Source organism: Hydractinia symbiolongicarpus, chromosome 9 (assembly GCF_029227915.1).
Source record: "Hydractinia symbiolongicarpus strain clone_291-10 chromosome 9, HSymV2.1, whole genome shotgun sequence".
NCBI classification, from domain to species: domain Eukaryota; kingdom Metazoa; phylum Cnidaria; class Hydrozoa; order Anthoathecata; family Hydractiniidae; genus Hydractinia; species Hydractinia symbiolongicarpus.
The window spans coordinates 3,722,382-3,747,910 of NC_079883.1; the positions used below are offsets into that span (position 1 = coordinate 3,722,382).

General features: G+C 32.1%; 1 protein-coding gene across 2 annotated transcripts; it reads right to left on the reverse strand.

Annotated features, from left to right (window-relative positions):
• Window positions 1-630: 630 nt before the first annotated feature.
• LOC130657238 (nuclear valosin-containing protein-like) lies at window positions 631-23,018 on the reverse strand. Of its 2 annotated transcripts, none has more exons than XM_057460212.1 (24): window positions 22,591-23,018; window positions 20,923-20,990; window positions 20,091-20,228; window positions 19,832-19,919; window positions 17,858-17,951; window positions 17,233-17,300; window positions 16,762-17,038; window positions 16,524-16,588; window positions 15,436-15,570; window positions 14,287-14,506; window positions 11,354-11,492; window positions 10,816-10,953; window positions 9,069-9,135; window positions 8,897-8,921; window positions 8,347-8,426; window positions 7,318-7,440; window positions 7,102-7,206; window positions 6,897-6,959; window positions 6,428-6,550; window positions 5,851-5,950; window positions 5,411-5,517; window positions 5,014-5,090; window positions 4,102-4,378; window positions 631-751 (listed from the first exon to the last, which is right to left on the reverse strand). In XM_057460212.1, the coding sequence occupies exons 1-24, from the start codon at window positions 22,660-22,662 to the stop codon at window positions 701-703; spliced, it is 2,700 nt and encodes an 899-aa protein (XP_057316195.1). In that variant the 5' UTR covers window positions 22,663-23,018; the 3' UTR covers window positions 631-700. The 2 variants fall into 2 exon arrangements, with proteins under 2 accessions (XP_057316195.1, XP_057316194.1); XM_057460211.1 differs by having other exon boundaries at window positions 20,082-20,228; window positions 22,591-23,015.
• Window positions 23,019-25,529: the final 2,511 nt, after the last annotated feature.

Here is a 25,529-nt window from a genome sequence, read left to right on the forward strand (position 1 = left end):
GATAGATAAAATAGATTCCCCTTTTAAAAAGCCGCGCATCTTGAAATGATTTAATTAGAAAACGAATACAAGTGATGGATTTTAGTACCAATGAAGCAACTAGGCAATTTAGAATTCCAGAAAGGCTTAATTATTTTGGCAGAGAATTTTTCTGTAAATATTTTTTAAAAAGATAAATTTTTTGAACACTTTTTAAGCTTATCAAAAATATTTGGTACCAATTTTCATATTTCCTAATTTTTCCTGACTATCTAAGAATTCACAGATAACGTCAACTTTCGCAGCTAATTAAAAAAAATCATGAAAAACTGGTATGTGTTGAGCTGAGAACACACTACACAACTACCTCTACCATCTTTAAAAAAAAATCGACCGTGAGGTGCGTCCTCCTTTTTCTAACAAAACAGGCTTTTCACTTACAACAAACCTAACAATTCAGCTACAAGTATCCTCAGTGATTGCACTGCATCGTAGAATGTAGGTACATTTAAACACGGCAGGTCAGTAGATAGACCTACGCAAACAAAGATGGCGGTCGGTTCGGATCTCACTGTCATCTTTGTGCTACAATTGCACGGTACCATGTGTTAAGTTCTCAATAATCATGTCGTTTTTAAATAAAATAAATGCTTTGATGGATATACTTATATTTAACTTCCATATTTATTATTATATATTTTCATATTAAATGTCATTTTTTTTATTTTCTACGTATGTTTCTATTCTTCATTTCGTCGTACCAAAGTCGATCCTAAAAATACATTAACAATAATAACACAAATAATGATGAAAAGCAAATTCAGATAGGAAAAAAATAAAAAAGAAATTGGGTCCAAAACAGTGTAGCACGGAAAGTCAGTAGAAATTTTCTGTTAAAATTTTTTTAATAATAACACTCATTTTCAATAAAATTCCAGAAGTTTTCCAGTACTTATAGGGGTTCTCCCTTATTATTTGAGGAGTGAGCTAATTTAACGAAGAAAAGACAACCTGATAGCTAAAAACTGACTCAAAGTTTTTCTTATCTTTGATTTCAAGTAGCAGTAGCAGTCACCCTCTCCATTACATGCATTTTTATAAGAAACCAGTTTGTAAGAAACTTAGTACTGGATTTCCCAAAAATTTTCGGAACAGGTAAATTTTCGGAACATGTAAAAAAATCATAGTTTCCATAATTTATTACTGCATACCAGCAAATATCTTAAAATGCTGCAAAAAGCAATACAGGATTTTTTTAAAAAGAACTTAGGATTTTAATTCTCAAGTTTATTTAACTTTATTTAACTAATTTCTGTAAGAAGAAAATAGAAGAACAGAGGTCATATTTTTGCTGAAAGAAAAGTTCTTGAAAATAAACTGACATGTGCAACTAAGAAGTTATTGTAGTTTTCTTGGAGCTTTATTTCTTTTGTTTCAAACGGCGCGCCATCTATTTTCGCATTGCATAAAGTGTCGCTCGTGTTTATATTCCTAAAGCAGTGTATACACGACTCAAATTTGTTAAGCAGTGTTTACACGATGGAACTAGTTGAAGCAATTTAAGTTGCTTAGAATGTTTTAAAATTTCAATTTAGTCGCTTAAAAACGAGTTGCTTATCATCGTGTAACATTGCATTCCACTTCAAGTTGACTTATACAAACGTATGGATCTATTATACCTAAAAAAAAAATTGGTAAAAAGAGAGGTAACATTACGTATGCGCTTACTTAACTAAATCAAATTTCTATGAAGACATTGTGGATGGTTTTTTTAATTATTTGAATGCCAAGCTCTCAAAATAAAACCTCTGAACAATGGTATTCGGATCCAGAGCCATTTCTATGGCTATAAAAGCAATTTTTCTATCATCGATAAAACAAAAATAATTGACTAGGAACTAGCATATAGTTACAACTAACTGCCGCCCCATACTCGAACATTCATTTCACTGTTTCTATTGAGTTTTGTATTTATTTGACTAAGTATCCTGGGATTCAATACAATGCAAATGATGATTTTTTATGGAAATTTAATGCAAATGTTCAATTGGGGAATTTCGAAGTAACTGATAAACATATGTTTAATGTTTCAAATCAAAATTAAACTGTGAGATCTGTTCCGACATACCATGACATCTGACGTTTCAACTATACTACCGCCACGTAATGGGGGCGGTAATAACCGAGGATGATGTACATGTGTCCGAAAAACAGGACTCGCTCATCATCTCCTTGTTTATTTCCAAGGCAATCTGTGTTCAATTTTTGTTGGTGTTTTTGTTTATGAATAAATTTATCCCAAAAACGAGAAAAAACGTATGGTCAAAAATTAAAATCTTTGATGTTAGTCTGTTCGCTCCGCTTATTTTGTTAAAAACCTATTTTTTCTGAAACAGAGTTTTTACATTACAAGCATCGAAAAATTTAAAAATTTTAACCGTTTAACATTGTCATAAAAATACAATATTTTGATCGATATGACACCATGCCTAAATCAATATATTCTGTGACCACAGATGTAATTATTAAAGTTGACGTCTGTTCATTTGTTGCAAGCAATCATATCCAAGTCATCTCAAAAATACACTTTCACAAAAAAACTTGACAACTTCTGATTTAAAGAACTTGATTTTTTGTGCAACATTTTGGCCTCTCTTTGAAATCGAGGCGTGGCAAAACCAGTTGCAAATTAAGAAGAGTTTAACAACTGTGGTAACGAACAAGAAAATACTTCTTCAGGTCGAAGTTGGTTGAAAAGTAACACACAAATTTGCAGTAACACACAAACTCTGAATCAAATAAAAAATAAAACTCTTAAAAATTAAAAAAGAAATTAGGAGGTTAAAAAAACAAACATCAAAAAATTTCAGTCAAAAAATTATAACGTAACATTTGATCGAAATTGCGTGGCCACACTCCCTCTGCGTGCTGTTTCTATGCAACCATAATTACATCTTCATTACTGTTCACAGGTTTTTAATATTGTGTAGGAGTACAACGTTCTTTATTGCATGTCAGATTAAATGATGGTATTGTTCGCCCATATTATCCAATTTATTCTATAGTCAATGTACAGTGAACGGGCGCGACAATTTAGAAAAAGTATACAGTTTTTGTATAGTAAACTTGACCAGGAACTTGGAAGGATGGAACAGGACTACATTGACACGTGCTTATTGTTTAAGAAAGGAAAAAACAAACCTAGAATTCCTTGCAAAACCAAAACAAATATATTTTACACCTAAAACTTTAAGAATTAAGAATATTTGTTCTTTACATGGCTTTTTACTAATTAAAAATCAGCGCCTTCATAGCCCTGTCTAATCACGCTACACAATTACGGATACTAAGGTATTGGTTTTTATTTATGAACTGTCAAAACTAAAATATTCTTATTAAAGCCCCAATTACATATATACAACAATGAACCAAAAATATATTCAGCTAAGTGATCAATCTTTATTACGAAGCGAAATTTAAGTGTGTCAAATGCATCAAATTTAGACACACATTCAAACAAATTGAAACTATTCATTCCATTTTAATTTTTCTTAATTAGCTCACAAGGCCGCATGATTACATCGTCCTGGCTTTTAAATGATCCTTTTACAGACATTTTCTAATAAAATGTCGCGAATCTTTGATGCTGTTTTCAATATTGGAGTGAATTGCGGTTTTGGTTTATAAAATTTTGTAGTCTGTTGTTTCATCAACGAGACAAAAGTTTAATGTGGACAGATGTCACCAACTACCAACGCTCAATAATGAGGCGGTAATGATTGATTTCAGACTGAAAACTTATGAACTGAAATGTTAAGTTTTGTGGGCAAGCTTAGCTTTCAAAGCTTTTATAAAATAAAGTGAAAAGACAATTTATATTTTTTAACCCATGCATTTTAATCTATAAGGTTCAGGAAGCTCTAAAAAAATTTCAAGGAACTTTTATTACAAATTTCAAGTAAAAAGATGACATTTGCAAACTCAAAATTTAATATTTGGTAAATTACCCTTAATGCTTAGAAATTGAATTAGAAAACCCAGACGTCTAAACCCTTTTTTAGTTTCTTAAAAAAAATATAAACTTCTTTTAAAAACAAATAACGTAAAAAAACAGCCACTTACGCTTCCAGACACAGACGGCTTAACTTTTTCGAACGCCACCTCAAAATGCTGAGATGATACCTTAATTTCATTCACCTTCGTTTGACTAATTCCATCGTCACTTTTTTCAACACCTGACTCAACATTGGTACTGTTAAAAGAAGTCTCAATGTCGGTCAGTATCTTCTGATTTGTCTCGGGTACCATCTCCGCATCTGCATGAGCAGAACGGCGCTTCATAAACTCCTTTAAAGCTGCTACAGAAGCCTCGCGCACCAATGCTTGAAGATCCGCTCCACTAAAAAATGCATTTATTACTAACAAAATAAAATGTTAAAATTATTTAATTAAATAATGAAATTTTCAGAGAAATTTGTTTCGTGGGTTCTAATGGACGAAGGGTTGTGTTGGAGCATGTGCATATATTTTTTATGGGAGTAAAAAATTAATACAATAGGGGTGCTCACTGAAACCAATATTTTAGTAATTTTACCACAAGAAACGGTTCATTATTCAATATAAAATATACAAAAACCCATTTCTTCTGGTTAAGGAAAAACTGAGCTAATAAAAATTGAAATGATCGCAAAAAGCAGAAAAAAGAATCAAAAAAGTTATTTTCCGGAAAAAATGTTCACGTCAGTATTGACTTTCTAATGTTACTTCCTTACTTTAATTAGTTACTGTACCAAATTTTATTGTCATAGCATTTGTTCTTTTGAGAATTTTATAAACCTAAAAACGACACCCAAAATTGCCCTCTTCTCCTTTAATAGGGTTAAATATATATATTTTTATGTCCCCATAAAGTTAACCCTTGGAAAACAAAACTCTGCGGCAATTACATTTAGTAAAATTATCCGCCATATTTGTTATCATCATACGATCTTAATTTAAAACAAATCATTGTTTAAAGCGAATGTGACAGCTTACCTGAAGCCTTCGCACCTCTCGTCCTCACTTAATTGTCGTAAGGTGACATCAGTGCTTAACCGGGGTTTTACACCACCCTGAAATAAAATTAACATAATTTCTTGCTTTGAAGTTCCTGATATTTTGATAGCCTAATCGGACAAACGTTTAATTTTACATGGAAAATGATTGGTCCAAAATTAATTTGAAAAAAAGTATTTGGAATTTTTCCCCACGAGCAAACAGGTTGGACTAATAGAGCCTGGATTCGGGAATTTTTGAACGTGGAAGTGTAAATTTTAATTTCATTTCATATCCCTGTACACGAAATCACAATCAAGTTTTTGATGTCATATTATTTTCAGCCTCGACTAAAAAAGCAGTAATTTATAAATTTAAAAGTTTTACATCAAATCACCTTTGTTATTGTATTCAAGATTTTAACCCGGTCTTCTGCGTTGGGGAGTCCAACATATAACAGCTTGTCTAATCTCCCCGGTCTAAGAATGGCTGCATCAAGAATATCTAAACATTTAATTGCGATAGTTAGCCATGTCTAATTAAACACATCAAAAACTCAATAAAGAAATGACAAACGCAAGGGGGTCAATAAAATCTTTGATGTTGTGGAAACAGAAAAAAATAAATAATGTACTTTAGTCATATTTCGATATACTTTCTTCAAACAGGTAAAAAACACTTAAAATCAATTTTAGAGTGGCACATAAAGCACAGGCCAGAATCATGCCTATAAATGATTATTTGCAAATGTGAGATTCTTGAAAGAAAGCTAGGAAACATTTTGTTACTATTAGCAACGCACAGGTGCGTGACTCTTGGTAATAGAACGATTTTAACCTGGCCGATTTGTTGCACCCATAATAAACACTTGTTTTCTTGCTTGCAGACCGTCCATTTCTGTGAGAAGTTGATTGACGACACGAGAACTTGCACTTGACTAGAACAGAAAACATATCTAATATATGTTTCTTTCTTACAACTTTCTTTCTTATAGAAAGAAGTCGGGTTATAAACAGAATATATTTCTATTTGGTTTGGAGTACGACAGAACCCATAATAATGCTTTTAAAAAAATGCCTGCCTTATCATGTATACATCTTCATTTGATACTAATTTTTGTTTTGTTTTTTCCGTTTATTTTTTTAATATTCACAATGTTTTTAAGATAATTGCACCCTAACTAAGTTATATATCACAAAAATACGTTTAAACTTTGGGGTAAAAAGAAACATATCGTATAACCATACAGCCTTTAGTCTGAAGAACCTTGTAAGTTAACTTGGTGTTCTAATTAATGGTTTGATTCTAATAAAAGTTAGGTTGTTTTAAAAACGACTTTTATATTAATAAAACCTTTGTCAAATGTCTTCAACCTGAATGATGTAATAGCTGAAGGAAGTGAAATTCGACCTACATCTCCTGTCTGTGATCTTCTAGGACACAGTGCATCTATTTCATCGAAGAAGATAACACATGGTGACGAGTTTCTTGCGCGCTCAAACACTTGGCGTACAGCTTTCTCACTTTCACCAACATACTAAACAAGAAGAACCAGACGTTGTGCGTTTTTTTTTTGCGACTAGCATTTCTGGCGGCCACAGATCAGGACCCTTGGTAGTAGCCCTCTTTCAATTTTATTCAGCATCGTACAGAGGAGAGGGAAATGTAACGTCTTGTTGTTATAGTTAACAGGAATTGCTGCATTTACAATTTCGATTTATAAAATTAATTGAATCAAAACTCCGATTTTGTCTCTGTTATGCGAATCACACAATAATTCCGACACGTCAACTTAAAAGACTGCATTAATAAGCTTATTTAATTTTTTTTTGAGTAAGTCACTAAATTCGAAAATTAGCATTCTATTGCTAATTCTAACCAACCATGTTTAACAGCTCGGGTCCTTTAACAGAGATGAAATTGATGCCTGCTTCATTTGCAATCGCCTAAAATTAAGAGATAGCTCCAAATCATACTGGCACAGAGAACTTCAAAAATCACGAAAAACTTGACAGAGGTAGAATCGAAGCAGACGGTCACGGGGACAGTATGCCTGTTTAGTACTGAAATTAAATTCGATTAACATACCTTGGCAAGCAGCGTCTTTCCACATCCAGGTGGTCCTGCCAACAAGATACCCGGAGGCGTTGTCAACCCAAGAGATTCAAACTCCGCAGGATTTTGCACTGGAGCCTATAAAATAAACTGTTGCTATTGACAGAGAGATAATGATATGGCTGGGTGAGAAGGAAACGTGTCAAGGGATAGCACGTCAAAATGGTTTAAATAAACACACCCACCCACCATAATAGCCATAGTTAGTTCTTCACGTATATCTTCCAAAGCTCCTATGTCATCCCATGAAACATCAGGCACAGTAGCAAATCCTTCGCGTTTGGCTGACGGCTGCACATGCGGCAATGCTTTCTTAAACAAAATGAAAAAATAATTTGTTGTTACAATTATTTTATTCAGGGTAGCCTGTAGTTTATATTGATACTGTTATCAATCAATAAGGATCCTGCGAAGGGGGTCCTAGAGAATTTAAAGCTTCCATTTGAACTACGAAAATCGTATAAGTGCAACAACCGCTCAACTAGACAACCACCTAAGATATCAATATTATTCTCGTGCTGAACGTTAAGCAGAAAGGATGTTATAAATTATGACAAAAAAATATCAATTCTAATTCTATTAAATCAAAAATCAACAAATTTTGTACCTTAACATTAAATACATTGGGAGGGAGAGAATCCCCCCCTTCACCCCCTGGGGGTTAGACATTGGACATTACTCGAAACTACCCTCTAAAGTTTTTTTAAAATTCTTGTAATAGGAAAAATCTAATAACTTCCGTTGGGATCATCCTTAGAACTGGAAACTCCCATCACGTCTTCATTTCCTTAAAGCAATTTTTAGCTTTTTTATGAGAATTATTCAAATACTTGAAGTGTTTCGAATTTGATGCCATTTGAAAAAGCCTATCATAAGTTGCACTAGAAGTGGAACACGCCCCACCACCCCTCCCACCTCTTCCCCCGATTTATATCTTTAAAAAGGCCTATTATTCTGGATTAAAACATAACTAACATCGGGAAAGAAGGTCTTTAAGAACACAATGTTTCTTAACTTGAGGCAAAGATTACAGGTACTTTTTTGAACTGCTAACTAGCAAAATGTTGGGAATATTAAAAAAATATATTTATAGATTAGCAGGTATAAAACAGAGTCCATGTTTTAAAAGGGTATATAAAACATGGGCTCTGGCTCTGTAAATTTTTTGAAAATCTTCTTCAAAAGTCGCACCCAAAATTTTTAGAATAAAGAACACACCTCGAAATGTTCAGTGGTAATATATAAAGATTGAAGTTGTTCATTTGATAATGGAGGCTGGTCTCTAAGCCATGCTGTAGCTAAAAAAGCAAAATGGAGATATTGCAAAATCACCACGAATACCGAACGAAAACTTGGTAATGTCGAGTTTTGATGTTCAACGATATTTAAGGCTTGTTGTTTTTACTTTAAGAGACGCACATAAGAACAGATCAGGTTGTTCTCTGAGGTTAAAACACTACAATTAAGAGCTTCCACTTTTTCAGAGAAAAAACATAAATATGTAAAAAAAGTTAAGATGTTAATTTTCATCCACACCTCAGTTTTAAGAACTGACTTTATCTAATCAAGCAAATGTTCCAAAGGCTTAAGATCGTTTGATTGACTGATGAGAGGTTTATAAATATTAAATGGTTTAAAGATAGTAATCTTGGTTTAAGAGCACTTATGGTATCAGTGACTTAGTTGACTAGATAAACCCTGGCATAAGAAGTTGTATAACAACAGAAAAACAACAACAAACAACAACATGAATAAACAAAGGTCATACAATTAGGTTCTTTAAAACCACTGTCCTAAAAAAAGAAATAAAATCTTATTAACCTCCACACCAATGACAGTTAATGAGCGCAGACATGCTCGTTATAAAACGCACACTCTTTAATTACCTGTTACACAACGTGAGAGATAGAATTACTGATATAGTAAGAAAGACTAAGTACCTGTGCATTAGTTTTTATTGTATCGCTTGTGTCCAATCGTTCACTGTTACCCAACAACTGAAAAGCGCTGTTAAAAAAAATTGGTAAAAACAAATAAAAAAACAATACCTAGCATTAATTGGCAGTTCAGACTGTATAAAAAAAAACAAAGATTGCTAAACCAGGTTGTATATTTTTATATACAAGCCTGGTTAACTTGGAATATCAGCCAAAACCCTGCAATTTCAAAACATATATTTCTAGCCTACTTTACCAGCCTGGATTATTTTTATGTTACTCTAGATAAGTATCAAAACATATACACCTAATTAGAGTACACAAAAATTCCAGGATATTTTAAACATAATTTTCAGGACAATTGAGAAAATAACATTTGAAAGTATAAATCCCTTATTTCAAGCATACACGTTTTAAGCATAACGAGAATAAAAATATCCAGAAAATAAATCATGTTATAAGGAATCCACAACCCTGCGAAATATACGAAGTATTTCATGTCAGGTCTGTTACGCTTTTTTGTAAACCTCATTTTCTTATGAAGACCATGGGTATGGAGACACGTTTTTTCTAAAATCGAACTTTCAAATCAGGCTTTAGAATCGGTAAGAAGAAATATCGAAGCAGTAATTTCGTATATAAGTTTGTATATTAGATTCACACAATTTAAACTTGTTAATGTTTTCAGTGAAATTATGATCTTAAGTTATTTGGTTAAATCTGAATTCTTAAGCTCTGATGCTGATGTCAGCACGAGCTTTTTCCCAAAATATTTCGACACTACACAAAATTTAGGGAGATCACCTAATATTAAATTTCTATTTGTCCAACATTTTCCTTACAAATTTTGACTAAATTTTCTGACATTTCTCTGATTTTTTAACTATCTTCAGCCGAAATTTCATACTTATCACAACCTTGGATTACCCTAAAAACGCAATTAAATCCTGATATTACAGGCTGTAAAAAATCCTTTGAGAACAGATTTAAAATTTAATCCTTGCCAGTATTTTGATAAATGATTCCTGACAATTCCTCACTTTCCTGGCAGAATGGACAATCTAAAAATACTGAATTTTTAACATTGATATTATTTAGAATCGGATTTTAACTATTAAGTAAATTTCACCTGATACATAAACTTCATTTTAAAATTTGGTAGCCTTGGTGGCCTAGTGGTAGAGTGTTGGCTTTCGTTAAGGAACCTTGTGGGCTCAAACCCTGGCCCAATCATGCCAGACTATAAGAGTGGGAGTCTTTTCTTTCTGCTTAGCGCTCAGAATAGGATGATATCTTAGGTGGTTGTCTAGTTAAGTGACTGCACGTTTGCACAGCTCTCGTAGCTCAAATGAAAGCTTTAAATGCACTAGAACCCCTACACAGGACTTTGTTAGTAGCAGTACCAGTAGGAACTGAGTAGGCTATCCTGGGTAAATAACACCACAACGTGATCGTATCCTTTCATGTGTGACATAGGGCGCTGACACTGAAATAAGTCGGTGTGGTAGTTTAGTGTGTCAATAACAAACAAAGTGAAATTACATCACTTGAAAAAACCTACAGAAAATTTATTCCTAGCACAATTTGGGACATCTTCTAAGTCAAGGATAATCCAGACCTTACTTTCGAGCAAGGAAGCATTAAAGTTTGAAAACAAAAAAACGAGGCTTAATGCAAGGACAAAAGCAAAGCCGGAACCAAAACACAGAGGGTTGTTACATGACTTAAAGCACATAAAAAAAATACTGACTTGTCTACAGCACACATAGCAGCCTCTCTTGTCAGTGCTTGCATATCTGCACCAACAAACCCAGGTGTCTTGGATGCAATCAATTCATAGTTAAAGTCTGAAGCCAATCTCAAATCTCGACAAATAACTTCTAAAATGCTAATAGTAAAAAAAAAAATTCCAATTGCTTTGCAGTTTAATTCAAATATAATATGATATGATATAAAAGCGAACAAAACAACAGGACAATGGTCTACTAAACAGCTGAATTTAGGATCAGTTTATCAGTTGTGCACTCTCTTGCTTAATTCTGTCTGCCCTTAAAGCTGGACCTAATTCAACCTCACTATATCAACATAGGTGCTGATACCAATCCTTGCATCGAAAAAACATTGCAAGGTTACGTTTGTGAAAAACAAAATACTTTTGATAGCATCATGTTGACAAAAATTTTTTTCCAATACAGGAGAAGTAGAAATTTATTTCATTAATCATAAGTAATTTCTCACACAATTACTTAAAGCCTTAGCAAATTACCAACAAAATATTGTGTTCGTACCTCTTTCTGGCTGTTTTGTCAGGGATTCCCATTGCAATCTCTCTATCAAATCGGCCTGCTCTTCTTAACGCAGGATCAAGAGAGTCAGCTCTGTTTGTAGCACCTATTACCAGTACATGTGAATCTGCACTGGCGAGTTCTAAATAACACAGACAGCCATATTGGAGGACGTAAGAGATTTATCCTCCTGAACTTGTAACAAAGACAGAACATGCTATATAACACTGTTGATGAATGCATTAAAAATCTGACTACGTCAGGATGCATTATTCTAACACCATCAAAGAATCTCAACAAATAACTTCTAGTCTTATAAAAGTTCAAAGAACTAAGTGCTTATTCTTTATGAATAATTCATAAAAAACATTTTAGTTGACTAAGCTAGAAAGTTAGAACTTAGTTAATAGTTGGATCAGAAAAAGAAATTCAATTTCATTCCATGTTTTTTTCACTGGCTTTATTTAAGTTGACTTACTCAGGGTTTTCACCCCTCAAACAACAATCTTAGCAAGTCATTAAAAAACGATCTTTTTATGAAAAGCTTGGATAAAAAACCCAATCTAGAAAACCTGTTTTTACACCCCATTCTAGAAGACGGACCACTCTCCTAGAGAGACGTCAGTGTGGTTTGGATGTGGTTTCTATGTTAACTCAGAAGCGAGAAAGCTGAAACACCATTGTGTACAATGTGAAGTTCTTAGAGAGAAAACATATCAACACCATTTACGCATTGTAAATTGCTATACCATAATTAAACTATGCAGAAAATTAGTTAAACGGTATGGCTGTCTTTTCACGTGCATGGCATGAAGAGCAATCCATATTGAAGTTGTCAACTTATTAGAAACAGATTCCTGCATTCTAGCTTTGCGACGGTTTGTTGCTAGAAGAGGAAACATTCGAACGATGAGAAGCGTTGAGAAGAATTGGCAATGCGCATTTGTAGCCAGAAGAGAAAACGTGAAGACCATATGTAGTAATAACGGAACGATTTTTTTTTAAAGCTCTTAAGCATATGGACGAAGAAAAAGTAAAGAGAATTTTTTCTTGGAATTGGTTGTGATTGGATAAATTGAAAAAGAAACCCACCATCAGGATAACACAGTATTTGCATGCTTACAATAAAATCAAAAATTGTCTCATCTGCCCCTGGTTGTTTCAGTGATGCGTCCATGTATTCAAGAAGATAGTGGAAAAGGACACAGCATGTGTTAGACACATTCTCACTCGCAGCACTTTATACTATTGACAGAAGTGGTAAGAAATTAGACATAACTTCCAAATCGGAGATATTGTCCTTGTGAAGAACGAAGAAAGCAAATGGCTTTTTGCAAAAGTAGTAGCTCTTAAAGAAAGAAAGGATTGAAGGTTCAAGGTTCCAAGGTTGTTCTGTGCGAATGGGAACTCGCAATTGAACAATATTGGATAGGTCAATTACCAGAAAAAGCTGGTTTGTGATATTGTCATGATGAGTGTTAAAAAAGCCCAGAAAAAGTCCTGGCCCTGCTAGGAAGTCTTGGAGCAAAAAGAAGAGATTATGGCAAGACAGTCTAGTGCAGAAGTAGTTAGCAGTCGACTTGCTAGGGTTAGTGTAAAGATGTTGAAAGTACTTAGATAACTTTGAAGAAGTGTCTTCTATATGCTTCTGATAATATCTGTGGGAGGACAAAACGGTGTCAGGACATAGACAGACCTAGTGGTGGAATGATAAGTGTATAAAGAAAAAAAGGAAAGTTTAAAAGGATTGGAAGTCAGGTGGTAGTAAAAATATATACTTAGAAGCTAAGAGCATAGAAACAGAGAGGAGTGGATTTGTTAAGAAAGGGAGATCAACGCACTGAGATGTTCAATATAGCAAGGCAAATAAAGAAAAAATAATCAAGATGCCACACGTAAGAAGTGTATATGCAACAATGAGTGTCTTGGCTAGCAGTGAGGAGAAAAATTTTATTATCAGAGTTTATTTAACATTGAAAAGTACTGAGATTAATTTGGATGGGGATAATTTTTCTGATGATGATGCGGTAAATGGGAAGCTATGAATATTAAGACAGAATGGGTAGTGGAGGCTACTAAGAAAGAAATCTAATGCTGCAGGAGTGTCAGGTTTTTCTGTAGAAATGATAAAACCATCTGGATATACTAGAGTAAATCTTAGTTTTCCCAATCAGATTATAAAGGATGGTGTTATCCCAATAGAAGTGCCTTGAATTGTTTCAAGGCCAAGAACAATGTCTCTTTAAAAGGTAACTATAAAAGTTTAAAATTGGTTGATTAAGTCAAGAAATATATTGAAAAAGTGACTAATAAGTTGCTTGGAGAAAGAATTGATATAGATAGAATGCAATTTGGTTTTGTTCTAGGGCCTGGCACTACAAATGCAATACAATACTTTTAGTCAGACAGAAAAAAAGAAAGAAACTCTATTTTTCCTTTGTTGATTTGGTAAAGTCTAACATAAAGTTATTTGATAGGCTATGAAAAATTAGGCGTAGATGAGTGGCTAGCTAAGATGGCACAGTCAATGTACAGCTAAAAGTTGTGTCAGGTTTAATAAGAAATTTAGTAAATTTTAGTGTACACCAGGGATTTTTGTTGTGTGCTTACTCTTAGAAGTGCTGTTGATGGTGTCCGGAAATGGTGCACATGAGAGGATATGTATGCGGAGGATATGTATGCAGATGACTGGAGTTGGAGAAAAGGACTATAATTTTTAGGGTTAAGTGGAGGTGGTGCTGGTGGTGGTAACACCCCCAATTATTTGTAAAATAAATCTTCCTTATGCAATAGTAATACATAGAGCGAAAACCAAAAAAAAAAGAAAATATTACTAGTGGCATTAAAGTTCCCATTATGAATTTTCTGATAGATTTTTTTTATTTTATAAGTTTTAAAAAATGACGAAATTAAGTGCAAAAGTAATGTTGACATACCGTCCATGCAGGTCAATATCTGTGTCACCACACGTCGCTCACTTTCTTTACCAGCAGTATCCCTCTTAGGTGTGATAGAGTCAATTTCATCAATGAATAAAATACTCGGTGCTACCATCAAAGCCTCAGCAAAAAGTGATCTTACTTTTTGCTCTGATTCACCGCTTATACCAGATACCACTTCAGGAGCGGCAATTTTGAAAAATGGTATTTGCAATTCCTAGAAAGTAAAAAATTCAGCAAGCTGTTAAAATAAAATTTACTTTCTAAATTACTTAATATGAGAGTTTAGGACATAATTGAGCAATGTCACACAATAAATGGTTAGATTTCTTGAATTTTGGTAAAGATTGTTTAAGAAAAAATAACTAAAACAAAAACCAAAGTGGTACTAATTTTCGTGTGTATTTTTTTGGCGCTTTTTGTAGAATTTAGCCAAATTTTCGTAATTATGTAACTGCAAAATATTTTTCAACATACCATTTCAAAAAAAAAATCAATAAATGTCAAAGTTTGTGAAATTTGTGTAATTTTATGTGTGAAAAAGAACGCAATTTCGTTCACAAAAAAAATAAATAAAAATAGAACCGTCTGAAAATAAAATCATACAGAATAAAACGTGTGAATGTGTTATTCATGTAATGTGTTATGTGTTATTCATGTTTTTCTTTAACAAAAATTTGCTAAAATTTTACGCCATTTGCAAAATTTAACACCTGCAAAACTTTTAACAAACAATAGTCTGCAAAAATTGAAGCCCACAAAATGATTTTTTTATCCAAAACAAAACATTGTGCCATTAAGGAGAATGTTTTATGTCAAGTTCAATTGTCAGCATTTCATTTAAATTAATTCCAATATGATTATCATCTTAAGATTGGAAAAAAATTACAATAAAATTAGGCTAGCCAGCTATAAACTTGGGCATATAGAGTATAAACTATAAAACCATCATTACAATTTAGGAGGAAAACGATTAAAATCAATACAATTAGTGACCCAATAAGTTCAAACATAGAATTAAATAATTTTACATAGAATATGGTTTATCGAACTTCTGCTCAAAATATGAAGTGTATTACTTGCAAAAATATTCTTATTCCAAACAAACACAAACGTGATTTCTACATATAAAACAAAACTACTTACACCAGCAATTGCATTAGCCAACAGAGTTTTACCACAACCAGGAGCACCATGTAAAAGAAAGCCACGAGGTGGTTTTATACCAAGTTGTTTAAAAACTTCTGGATGCTTTAGGTGAAACAGTAATTTGCTTACTTCCTAAAATAAGTAGAGAATTTAGTTATTTTCATCTTAAAGAACTATAGGGTACTTTCAGATTAAGATTAAAACCTTTCGACAATTTCTGATGGTAAATAAAATGCCTTATATCTTACAATTAATGAAGAAAATGTATTTAGGAAATTTACTACATATCAAACATTTTTAAACTTACTGACCACAACTCACGTGGTCAATTTTTCTCTCCTTTTAATTTTTTAATTTATTTCGATTGATGGGATATTCTCTTTAAACATAAATGGTACTGCTATCTACGAGGCTCCTGTGAAAGGGCTTGGTAGGTAATACATATACTATAAACTGATGTACATAGTTTACAATGCTGACATTAGAATGTTGTAATTGAAGCATGTAAAACAAATGAAGAAAGATGTATGCGTGTTATGTAGATTAAATTTAAAAGTAATGATACTGTAACCATAATTGGAAAAATGATTTTTTTTAGATCAGTTTATAGGGGTTTGAAAAATATTTTTTCTGTATACATATCTGTACACCTTTTTCTATTCAATGTATGTTTCTTGATGGCAACATACGCATATACAGAACTATGTCTACCTCTTATAATGCTATTTCTTAAAACCATTCATCCTTTGCTGTGTGATGTTTGATTGGGAAAATTAAAAAATAACAAGTAAAGATTGAAAATTATATTATAATCTTTGCGGAGAAGGGTTTGTTAAATAACAAAAACAAGTACCAAATCATGCAATGAATAAAAAAGAAAACCCAGAAGACGAAATATGTGAAATTAAACAATGGTTTACATTTTGAGAAAAAACAAATGTCTTTCGATGTACTCAAAATAATTTCTTTGTATTCTGAGTCTATAAATTTGATCACTTTTTGTTTGTTTGTGCTTACATAATATGAATCATTGAGTAACACAAAAAATAATTCTTGCCGTTATAGAGAACTTTTTGACTAGATACCTGTAAACATGCATCGCATCCACCAACATCTTTAAATGACACTTTTGATACTGCAGGCTCAAATTCTAAACATAACACAAAATCGTTGGTTAGTGATAGAGAAAACAATGGTAGAAATAAAATTCATTAATAATCCCCCCAAATATGTCCGCAAACTTTTGTATAAAAAAACCTTAACCTAGATCAACATATTGAAAGAGATACAGCGTAATTTAAACGATATATAAAAATGCTATACTCTTTTGCTTTGAGCTTTCACTTTTCTTTCTAGCTGACTTTGTTAAGGATTTACTCAAAGGAGTGGCAGGTCTTGAGGGTAAACTACGTTCATCCTCAGATATTGTTGAAAGTTGTAGTTTGGCTGCATTTACACTGGAATCAATGTCAGAATGATGGATATCTTGATATAGTTGAGATGATGGTGTTTTTTGTGGATTTAAAGAGGAATCAATGCTCTCCAATCCATTACTCAATTTTGTTGGTGTTTCGTTAGCTTGTGAAATTGCAGACACAACCTATAATGACAAAGAGTCATTTAACCCAAAAGGAGTAATACTATTTGTAATAAAGAAAGTTTTAAACATAGGAATACAAAAATTACTTTAAAATCCTTGTTGTTGCTGTTTTTGTTTACTGTGCAACTTTCCAAAAATACACTCCATTTTTCAGTCATTACAGCAATAATGTAAACACTTTTAGAATAACAAACCTTGAATGTATTCTCTGCATAAGTGGGTGTCTTATCTATTGTCCAGCTCAAATTGCCTTTGTCAATATCTAAACATCACACAAAGTTGGCAATAAAACGTTTTTCTAATAAACGAGTGCTTTAAACATTCTCCTGCATGTATTGAGATCCTTTTTTTCTTAAATCAGCAGCCAACATCATTTGCTAAATAACTTTTTTTTCTCTAGAGTTTGTGGCTGTGTAAAGATAAAACACCTCTTATTGGAGAGTGGAAAAGGCATTTCTTGCAATAAAGAAACTGAGATACATTTTTGTTCCTGGGGAGGACTGTGTGGTTCTAGTTTTTTAAACATTTTTTCACCTTTCCTGTCTTCTAAATATTAAAAGTGAATAAAATCATTGTGCAGAGGATTTATTGACTCATTAGTCAAATGCAAAATATATATATATATAATCATACAACTTCTGCTTCAGTGTACCACAAGCCAACTTATGGTGATCAGTGCCTTAACTACAAATCCATTCACCAGGAATTAAAAAAAAAATTAAAAAAATTTTCTCATTATTGGATCAACCAACAACTTTTGGAGTGCAAATTAGACTAAAAGTACACTACTGCATAAAAAATACAATTAAATACACGCACCTTTTACTTTGAGTTCATTTATGGGCCTTGATGAAGATTGTGTAGACAAATTTTTGTACAAATCTTGCATTGAATTATTCACAACATTGGTATCCTATATCAAAAAATTTAAGATTGGATACAATAGTCAAACAAATAGTTATTTTTAAATAACTGAATGACACCAGCTGAATTTGGTGATTTAACATTATAATTATTTACTGTCTGTAGAACAACGAATTAAAATGCTTTCGCCTTAGTAGGATTATGGAGAATTATTTCCACAAGAAACCAATTTTTTACATGAATTTAATTTCACAGATAAAAACAATTTAATGAACAAACTTTAAATGGAATCTGAGGTGCTTTTACATGTTGTACCTGCCTAAAACCTTGAGAAATCCCCAATAGTATACATTTCCTGTTAATCTCTTGTTTTAGTGAAGGACAAATAAAATGTGGACATCCGGTGTTGGTGTTTATTGTGATATATCATTCAATGAACTGTGTTTAAAAGTAGAAACTGTCGCTGTGTTGCAGTTGCGTTCCAAAAAAATTATGTTTGCCGTTCCGGCTATAGAGTTACAAAGAAACATGTTGTGTTACATATTGTGTTCCAAATACTGCGTCGTGTTAATTGTGGTGTTTAGCATTGCATTTATATGATATAGACATTGCCTTACGACATTCCTCGTTGTGCTTTGGTATTGTGTTTACTGTGTATTCAAGTCGTGTTGAGAAGTATACCAGTCCAACCACAAGTGTGACGGTGCAATCGAACGTATAGATGTCATCATTACAATTACCGTAAGTGCCATATTTAATGTTCAACATTTCCTTTTCTTAAGAAGTTAACATTGGCCCATATATTTTTTTCTGTTCAACCTTCTTTTTAGATTGAGTCTTTTTTTGTAGCATGTGACTCCATTAAATAATATTTGTAAAGTAGTTAAGTCTGTGAAAAAACCCACTTAAGCAGAAAAAAAATTGAATCCGTTAATTTTAATATATTCATATACATAAATCTTTTTTTAGAGATTTGTTAATTAGTATTTATTGTGGAGAGTTTGAAACTCTGATCAAAATAATGTATAGTGTCACATATTTTTGACAAACGGTTAGGGAGATATAAGTGTTTGAATATTTCTCTGAAGTAAGCAATACCTATCAATGTTAAGTTTATTTTAGAAATTCTTTAACCTGTTTCCTTTACTGTGTAAAGCTTGAAACACTGATGAAGAAATATATAGCATCATGTGTTTTTGACATTTGGTTGAACATATGAGGGTTTTAAGGTTTTTTAAGATGGCGTCACACATACTTCTTTTGTAGAAGTCACAGACAGTCACGAAGAACTTTTAAATTAATATATAGACTAGTTGAAAAGTCCTTGGAAACAGAAGAACAATGGAAAAAGTACATACGTATATTTTGAGGGAGCTTGGCTAAGTCCAGTTTTTTTTGGCAAACTAGTTAGCTAGCCTAATTTATTGCTAACTTTTTGAAGTTGTTATTGAGTTAGCTAAGCATAAGAGCTCCTAAAAAACTTAAGTTAGGGTCTTCACCTAAAAAGTTGACATAATATTTTGGCTTTGTTTTGCGGTTGTATTAGACTTCAGGTGTAATATACAGACAAGGAGTAAGAATGGAAACATACATTTTTGCACATGCATAATGTTAAAAATAAGAGAATGGGGCAAAGCAAAATATCCCAGGATTACAATTTTATAAAAGTGCAAAGTCAACTTTTTTTACCCAAAATCAATTTCCAATTCTCTAGTCAGCCTAATTTTTAAAAAAAATCATGGAAATTTAATTTTGTGGATGATAAACTTTACAAAATTTTGTATCGGAATTTGAACATTCTCGGGGGAATATTACTTGTAGCAAAAAATACCAAATTTAGTTTCCATGGAAATTTTTTTACTTAAGGCTAATAATAGCTTTTTCTATACTGATGAGCTTCTTTGACATGGAGAATCTGAAAGGTTTTACCTTGTACTGCACTAACATTTCATTATCATTGCAATCACTATCAGAATACGATTGCACACTATCATCATCTTCAAACTTGCTGTCATAGCTAGAACAACCAACAAGTCAAATTAAAATATAGTACACATGTGCATCATCATGATGTTACATTTCTAGAAACTTCTACTTGTTATAGAATCAATGATAAGTATATTTACATGAGTATACACTGTATTTGAAAAATAATATCAACTATTACAACAAATATGACCTTCTTGACCTCTTTTGTCTTTTATTTAAATAACGTTCTTCCAGTTGTTTCGTTTTTTCTTCACCCTGATTGTTTTTGAAATCAATATTATTTAAAGCTTTTAGTGTAGATAGCTTCAGTGTGTTCCATTTCTTCCTAGCATACTCTCTAAAAATAAGCAGGTGTTACATTTCTGCATATCACAAAACCAACTTGCCATAAAATGTTTTACCTTTTTATCTCCAAATTTCATTTCTAATTATTGAAGGGAACTTTTATTGTATATTTTTTGTTAATTTGTGACATCATATGACATCAGCGAAAGTTTTTGTGAAAAATCTCTAAAATCATTCTGAAAGTGATATAATCCTATTTCCTAAGATACATGGAAGCCTTTACTATTTCGATTCGTGTTTACAAATGAATTTTCTGAAATTTTTTTAAAAAAATCAGAAAAAGTCTGCCTCATCATCACTCTCATTGTTGCTCTCTGTAATGACATATCAATATTAAAATAACTTGAACAACAAAATGTAACAGAATTGGTCTTAGTTGAGAAGAGATTAATTTTTTTCTCATTCTTATTTTCCCAGGAGTGAGAAACAAAAACTTTTGTCTTCTGTTGCATGACTTTCTATTTTACAACAATATCAACATAACAATTGTCCTGTTTTTCGAAAAAATCAATAAAGATAGAAAATACACGTTTTTTATAAATGTTTTTTATCAAGTCAATTATAACAGCTGAACATAAGAAAAAGTTTGCTCATTTGTATAATAACACATAGCCAGTATAATACCATGTGTCATGAAGAGAATCATCTTCTTTCTCACAGTATCCTTGATGAAATAAAACACTCACGGATATCGTCCTCTTAAATAATCCACTATATCTTCCACATCTGCCTGTCTTTCAGTACTTTCCAAGAACTATAAATAAATATAAAATTAAAAACTAAAGCTCACTGTAATTTAATGATTTTATTTTCACATATATTTGCAAATAAAAAATTCATCACCAGCTACAAACTTACATAAGATCCCTTTTTGATCCATTTTATCAGCCAGAAAGTGCCTTGCTTTACAAGTATTTCCAATACTTTGGCATTTAAGGTAAAAACAAATTTACTTTTTTTAGGGCTACGCAGTCAAAGATAATTCAATTTATTGCTCTGCAAGTAAATTGTTTGGTCGCGTCTGAACTATTCATACTTTTTGGAGGGTTTAGAATATTTCCTAGGAACCTTCCTCTTTCTTAAAACATTTAAAAAATGGGCATTGGGTGCATACTTTGCTGATACAGCTATGAAATTTCGCACTTTGCAGAATAAATTTACAAGTCATGCCTTCCTATACTTTTCAATATGTAAAATGCAACTTAATTGTGCACTTGCATCACCAATTTTAATAGGTTTCCAACAAGTTTTTAACATGGATAAAAAAGAAAATATTGAGGAAATAGCTGTTGGGGCATAGAGGCGGTTTATCAGAAGCCATGTGCGATTCCTTGAAATTACAAAATGCAGATATAGAGATGGAAATTTATTGTGGGACCCTTTTGAATATAAAAACTTCATTACAATCTTTGAAGAGATTCTCAACAAGAAGATCCAGATTGTAAGAGTAGCTCGATTAAATTGATTCAATACACCAAAGGAGAACCAAAAGATCTTATGTAAGGGTTGCATATATTTACAGTCAGCTGTTGGATTTTACTGCAAAACAGCTGTAAGCGAAAAGATTTGGCAAATCTTATAGGATTATATCCACATATTGCAAAGAGTCACGTCAGTGGAAACCTATTAAAATTGGTGATGCAAAGGGAGATGAGAAACTTTTTTGCCTTTTTAATCAAATGTATTATCTTAGTTGCAGAAACTTATTGGAAGACTTTGAACTCGCAAGTTTTATATGTGTGTAGATGTTCCAAATTACGAGGTTGTTAAAGAGACCGCTGGAATAAAAAAGCTTAAGTTTCTTAACATCGAAAAACCCTATTAGATGATCTGCTGTTTTCCGTTTTGCAAAATTTATTTTTTAGTTTTATTTATACAAATGTTTATACAGGATGAACAAATCAGAAATATTTACAATAAATGTAAAAAACCTATTATCAATATGCATCCTGTAATTATGTCCTTCAAAAGACAGAAAAGTGAATAGACAAGTTAAGCCATTTATGTCAAATTTTGTTCCATTTTGCAAACACAAAAAAACATGATCTCTATAATTGTATTTCATTGCTAAAACAAACACTTGAAGTATCTCAAGCAGATCAGATGTCTTCGATGATAAAATCATTAAGAATTGTTCAACCAAATCTTTCTTCTATTTATATTGTTAAACATACATTTCGAAAAAAATAATTGTGGTTTATGACTTCTTAACTTTTACATCCTTCCGACCATTATTAGTGTTGACAGATGCATATATATGTATGATAGATAGTATGCACTGTATTTTTGGTGATTTTTTTACCAATACAATGGCTAAAAACTTTATAATTATCAACATCAACACTAAGGAATACCTCTTTAATTCTTGGTACAAACTTCTTATCTGCAAAATATGGATTTTGGGCTTTCCTCTTTCCAGCATTCATCCTGCAGGAGCCATCTACACCTATTCATCTACACCTAAAAAAATGCAACCAATAGTAACTAAATAAGTAAGTTAAACTTTTTTGCCCTAATTTCTTTCACACACAAAAGGGTGAATTAATAAAATCTATTTCCCTTGCTGTCCTGTTTGCAACACTAAATGTTTTTTGTTTCAGAATGCTTTATCCCAGTTGAAAACTGTAATCAAATTTTGTCCAGTTATAAATGGACGACCTGAGATTTAACAAACAAAACAAAAATCTAAGAAAAACCACAGGAAAGGGGAAATTGCAAACTTCTACACAAAATTTTGGAACTTCTATAACTTTTTTTGAAAGGTTCTATCAGCTACCATAAAAATAAGGATTCCAAATTATAAACAAACAACGGACGCCGTGCTGGAGCAAATTGTACGCAGTCAGGTAGAATCGTACATAGATGCAATGCCAACAACCCAGATGACGTTTCTTTAAATTCTACGAGCTCTAGTGCTACCAAAAACGGAAAACATATTATTGTTAAGAGTTGTTGTCAAAAACGTCATCATCCTCTTCAAAAAGTTACACACCTCGAAAGATCAAAAAAGTACAAGTGAAATGGGAGTTATTTAAACCATTAAAAAAAGGATACGAAATAGTAAAACAGAAAGATGGGGGTGGATATTACTTCATCAAGGTGGAAGTTGGAACACCATTGAATTTTGAAGAGTTTAAATACAAAGCTTTCAAGTTGTATTTTGACCAAAATGACTGTAATAGTTACATGGAGGCAGAATTAGAGTGTATGAAGTCGTTATGTGGTCCAAATGGGGAAACATTAGATAAAGATGAAGACCTTTGGGCATACATCGAAAGGAAAGGTGTATTTTCATCAAAGTGTTTGTTTGTTTTATTAACCAAATCTGTAGCATATGACCATGATAACGAGTATGAAGAAACTGGTCAGGAAACTTTGAAAAAACAAAATGATTATGTTGGAACTTTTACTAAGAATTTTGGCCATGCAATAACAGAACCAAAGGAAATTAGCAGGCAACGTATATGTTCTGTTTGTTATTGCAGCTATATCGGAAACCAATGTAATTGCATTCAAAATAATGAGTATAGTGCTTCTTGTATTACAGATAGCAACTTGAACTTGTTTAGCAGTTTGTTTGAACCTTCTTGTATTGATGATCAACTTTCAAATGAAAACGAAGAAGAAAGGCCATCTTCAAATGAATTGAGAGGAAGGTGGATTCAAACTTTACGTGGAACTTCAACAGCTATAGCAGCCGGTGGTAACTAGCCTTTGAATTTGATTAATCCAAGTGCAAGTTCTGATGTTAAAGAGGTAGTACAGCACATTGCCAAAACACAACACATGACAATAAAAAAACATTTGATGGATTTATTTATTACTAAGCAGGTGGGACCATTTTGTATTTTAAAATAACTTAGTCCCTCTCTGAATACAATAAAACAATAATAAAAACACATGTCTTATTGAATTAGTTGTCGTCCAGGTATCCTAAATCATAAAGTACAAAGTATTCAGTTTATCATTTTATGTTGCTCTTCTATAATAACAGTTTTATCTTGTTGCATAAAAACACAATGACACAATGTATTTTAGTTTTCAACTTAGATCAATGTGACAGATGACATCCGATATATATGGATTGATCCTGGGTATGGTTTCTAAAACCTTAAGAAATTTTATAAAAGTTTCAATATTTTATTCAATAGTGTGACCCTTTAGTGCCATCGTAAATAAGCAAAATAGTAATTATTACGGATTGTCTGTAACAGCGATGTATGGAAAATTATTTTCTAATGTTTATATAATTTTGTTATCAATTTATATCTCAGCAATCACAGTGTGCATGATAAAATAAATTGTAGCAATGGGAGGATATGTTGCATGTGTCTTATTAATTGTATTTTTAATTTATTTTCATATTTTCAATGGTCACCTGTTGCTTGAAAGTAGTGAAGATGAAAAAAGAAAATTATCATCTATAAATTTAATTTTAATATTTTTAAATATTTTTACAGGAACTAATAATAAAACTCGGGCACTAAGTTGTGAAATGAAATAGATGTCAATAAAATCTAAAAATGATACCAGATGCTATACTATTTTATTACCAGAAGCAAATCATTTCAATGTGCTCAATGTGATTGCAAAGATATAAATAGATTAGAAATCCATTCATCACAAAAGAAAAAATGATTTCCAGAATTGTGTTTTAGAAAGAGTTTGCAATAGGAGCAGTGGTAAGCAATATGTGTTGTTTTAAAATTTATACAGCAAGTTATTTCTCTCCCACTTAAAATAATAATAAAAAAATTATTTTGATAAAAAGGTTTAGGGTTCTTTTAACGTTTTTTTGCGCAGTCTTACGAAAACTAAATTTAAGTGCAAAATCTTTTTACCAACTATAGTTTAATTGACAATATTTAAAGGGTGTTACAACAATAATAATCTTTTTTTCACGATATAGGATAAGAAAATGTGTGTTTGTCTTCTTTTTTTTTTCTTTAAAACTTTTTTGCTTGATATTATTATCTTTTGTTTTCGTGAAAATTAGGTTCAGTTGGGCCCGTAGAACAACTAATTAATTAAGAGTCATTTAAACAAGAAAGAAGCTTATGATGACGAACAAATTTTTGATTTAAAAACAACAACAACAAAAAACATTTATTTATATTTAATGGTGTTATTCTCTTATGACATTTATTAAGTTTTTATTATGTTTAAAGATGTATCATGAAAGTCGTAGTGTGGATCGCGAAAGTCACGATGCATCGTGAAAGTCAACCCTATGATATATCGTCACTTTCATGATGCTAAAAAATTTACTTGCGCAATAGCATCGTGAATCGTG